Source organism: Trypanosoma theileri, assembly GCF_002087225.1.
Source record: "Trypanosoma theileri isolate Edinburgh chromosome Unknown TM35_Tth_11_V1, whole genome shotgun sequence".
Lineage (NCBI taxonomy): Eukaryota > Euglenozoa > Kinetoplastea > Trypanosomatida > Trypanosomatidae > Trypanosoma > Trypanosoma theileri.
This window is the reverse complement of record NW_021639853.1, coordinates 148302-151909: the sequence shown is the minus strand read 5'-3', so window position 1 is coordinate 151909 and position 3608 is coordinate 148302. Positions and strand designations below refer to the sequence as shown.

At 41.0% G+C, this 3608-nt stretch overlaps 1 protein-coding gene across 1 annotated transcript; it reads right to left on the bottom strand.

The window, feature by feature from the left end:
* Positions 1–166: 166 nt before the first annotated feature.
* On the bottom strand, positions 167–2161 carry TM35_000111660 (uncharacterized protein; the record flags this gene model as incomplete). The annotated part of the gene is made up of 1 exon (XM_029024875.1): positions 167–2161. One exon carries the CDS (start codon positions 2159–2161, stop codon positions 167–169), a length of 1995 nt encoding a protein of 664 aa, XP_028883698.1.
* Positions 2162–3608: the final 1447 nt, after the last annotated feature.

Genomic DNA, 3608 nt, shown 5'->3' with positions numbered 1-3608 from the left:
AAAAAAAAAAAAAAGAAAAAAAAATAATAAATACTCCCATACTGCTTCTTATTGGGTAAAAGAGCCCGTTCTCTATTCGTTTCCCACTTTTTTTTTCTTTTGCCACTCTATGAAAAATCCATTTTTCTCTCCCAATCCCTCCTCTTCCTCCTCCTTCCCTCTCCATTTAGTACTGCTGTCTCTGCGAGTTCCCCCATGTTTCTTGATATACACACGTGGGAGGTGGTGAGTTTATCATATTTCCACAATTACCACCTTGCATATTAGCCCCTGCAGCTCCATAGTAGTAGTGTTGTTGTTGTTGATAGTGATTGGGTGTGGAGTGTGGTGTCTGCCGGTGACCACCCGATGGGGAGTAGTGCCCATGCGAAGTATATCCACTGTGATTACTGCTGCACCCGTAAATTCCATTCTCCCACGCGTTAAAATTGCCTGGTCCACTTGGACAGGAAGAGGCCCCACCGCCAATAGCCGCTGCGGCCGCTGCAGCCACAGAGGAGGTGGAGCCGCCCAGTCCAGAGGAATGATACCAATTAACACTGTTGCGATGTCCACCGTAGGGGTTGGGGGAACCCTGATTGGGTGAATCCGCACAGAATGGAGAGGAAATAGGCCGTTGTGCCAATACCGACACCAAAGGCGGTGGATGACTGCTGGTGGAATGTGTACTGCCATGAAAAGGCGTGTGTGGAGTATTCGTAATAGACCAACTACCACCAGCACCACAGCCACTGGATGGTCGCATGTGCCCCATATTATTATTCGCCGGCGGAGGAGGAACACCAGAAACACCAACACCTGTTGTCGCTCCAGCTGCGGCTGCCGCTGCGGCCACAAAACCACCATTCCCTTCAGCTGTATAAGGCACTTGTCGTTGATGAGAAGCGGATGAGATAAATATATCTCGTCTTCCTCCACGAGACATCACTGGGGTACAGGCGGATCCACTACCGCCATGTGTAGCTAAGGGCGTGAAAGAGGATGGAAGTGCACTCTGTTGTCCATCTGGTGTACTTGGCGGTGGTTCCAGACCAAGACGACTCAATGTAGGGATTCCTATTCGTGTATATTGCGGGGCCACGTTGTTTGGATCATAGTCATCCCAAAGATGCAGTTGCCTCCGCCATATGTTAAGATAACGGTCAAAGGTGCGTTTACTGCAGTTGTACTCAGGTCGTGGAGTGACGGGATGCATTGGGTTTCGGAATTCACGATCCCCGCGGGAAGGGACGGCGTGTGTGTAATTACTGTATCCAACGGTTTCTTTTCCATATTGCACTTGTCGTTGACGCTGCTGTAGACGCCGGGCTCGTTCAGCGGTGTCACCTGTATTGAGTTCAGAGAGAGGGAGTTCAACACCAGTGTAGTGTAGATGCTTCTCTTCTTCCATGACCATACGGAATGAAATAGGACAATGATATAAATCATTACGCCGTTCAGCAGCGTCAATACTCACAACTCGTCGGTTAGCATCAACGTTTGACGTCAAACGAGTTGATCCAAGACGAGTTATTCCAAGAGCAGCAGGAGCAGCAGCAGCCGCAGCAGCAGTATTATTATTAGTCGTCGTCGTCGTAGAAACAATAGAACTTTGAGAAGGAGGAACAGCCAGAACAGTGTTTAGACTGCTATTCAAAGTCCCACAAGGATTTGTAGATGTCGTCATGGAAGCACCAAAACCACCCGTATTCTTCAAGTGTGAATCATTACTATCAAGAATTGTAATAGGTGAGTGTTGCGATGTCCGATGTACACAGAAGGCAGATAAACCACTGGTGGTACAACTAAGAGAATAAGAAAGGTTCGTCTTGTATGATGGTCGAACCGTAACAATATTATCGGTATCATTACCGGCGTAACCCTCCAGCTCAGAATCAGGGCCGAATGCTGAAAGCGGCACGCCACCATACGGATGATGAGTGGTAGACCCCGGAGAACGTGTTAAGTGGTTTGGCATTGGAGTTCCCGCTGCTGCAGCTGCTGCGGCTGCTGTGTTAGTACTGTTAGTAGTGGCCGCTGCACTTCGAATGGGCGTTGGGGATGTAGACGAGTCATTCTTCATCGAGTTGTGTCCTAGTGGGAACTCCCATGTAGTGGGATTCGTTTGACGGCTCGTGGAGGCCATTCGCCTGTTGTTCTCTGCAGATGCTACTGGCATCATTTTTTTTTTTTTTTTTGTTTCTTTCTTTTTTTTTTTTGTTTCTTTCTTTCTTTTCGTTCTCTTTACTTTAATACTTTCTTTCTTCCTTCTTTCTTTTTTGGTCTACTCTCTGATTCTCTTCGTATCCCTTTTCTTTTTTTTTTTTGATTTTCTTTTTTTTTTTTCACTTCTTGTTCTTCCTTTGTTTGTTTTTCTTTTTTGCTTGAAATTCCTGTTTTCCTTGTTTTGAATGAGTGAGACTCAATTATACAACTCGTTTTGCCTCCTCACTCAGAGTGTACCGGCGGCAGCGAAAATCTAACGGAGATCTCAAAAACAAGAACACCAAGAATTATAGCACTAAAAGAAGAAAAAAAAAAAAAAAAATGGAGGTCTCTTTCCACTTTTCTACTCGGACCTATAAATAAAATAAATAAATAAATATATATATATATTTGACTGTTGACTAAACCGATTTACCCTCCTTCTCTTCCCCTTAGCCTTGTACAGGTACAGGTGTTTATCTGTATATATATATATATATATATATAGACACCTATTGTATGTGAGTAATCTAACGCTCTCTACTTTCTTTTGCTTTCTAGTGGGACTTTCCACAACACAATGGACTACTGTTTTCTTTTTGTTTTTTTTTTGTCCCCCTTCGTTGCTTCTTTTTGCTTTCGTTTTTCTTTATTTTTTTTTCTTTTATTTAGGCTTGACTGATGCCCTTCCAAGTTTATTCTCCTTTTCTCTTTTGAAAGGGTGCTTGTGTACAAATAAGGGAAAATGTATGAGAAAAAAAAAATAAAAGAGAGTGGAAAAGAAAGAAAGAAAGAATTTGATTTTGAAGTGATATAGTCTCCAGAAGAAAATGAGAAAATAAAATAAAAAAAAAGAATAGTTTTTTTTTTTCTTTTTTTCTTCTCTTTTATCGTTACACAGAAAAAGGCAGCAGTAGTTCTTACTACTCCAGATACAAATACATACACATAAAAATGGAACGGGTGTGAGGTAATTAAATGATGAAACCATTTTGCGTGCAGGAGAACGCAAATAAATAATAATAATAATAATAATAATAATAAAGAGAAAAAGAAGAAAAAGAACACATCGCCTTCAAATTGGAGTCATCATTCATTTTGCAGCAAAGAACGGCAGCACTAAAATTGTTCCTTTTTATCTTTTCACCTCACCTTACCATTATATATGTATAATATCATGTTTTTTTTTTTTTTTTTTTTTTTTTTTTCTCTTCCTTCCCTCACGTTATAATACTCCATCTCTTCATTCCTTTGACTCTTTTTTTTTCTTTTTATTATTCTTCGTGACAGTTGTCTATTACTATGGCATCTTAAGGATGCTGAAATAACAAAGAAAAAAAAGAAGAAACAAACAACAGTCACGACAAGACATATATTAAGCTTCTGTTTGTATATATATATATATATATATATATATATATATA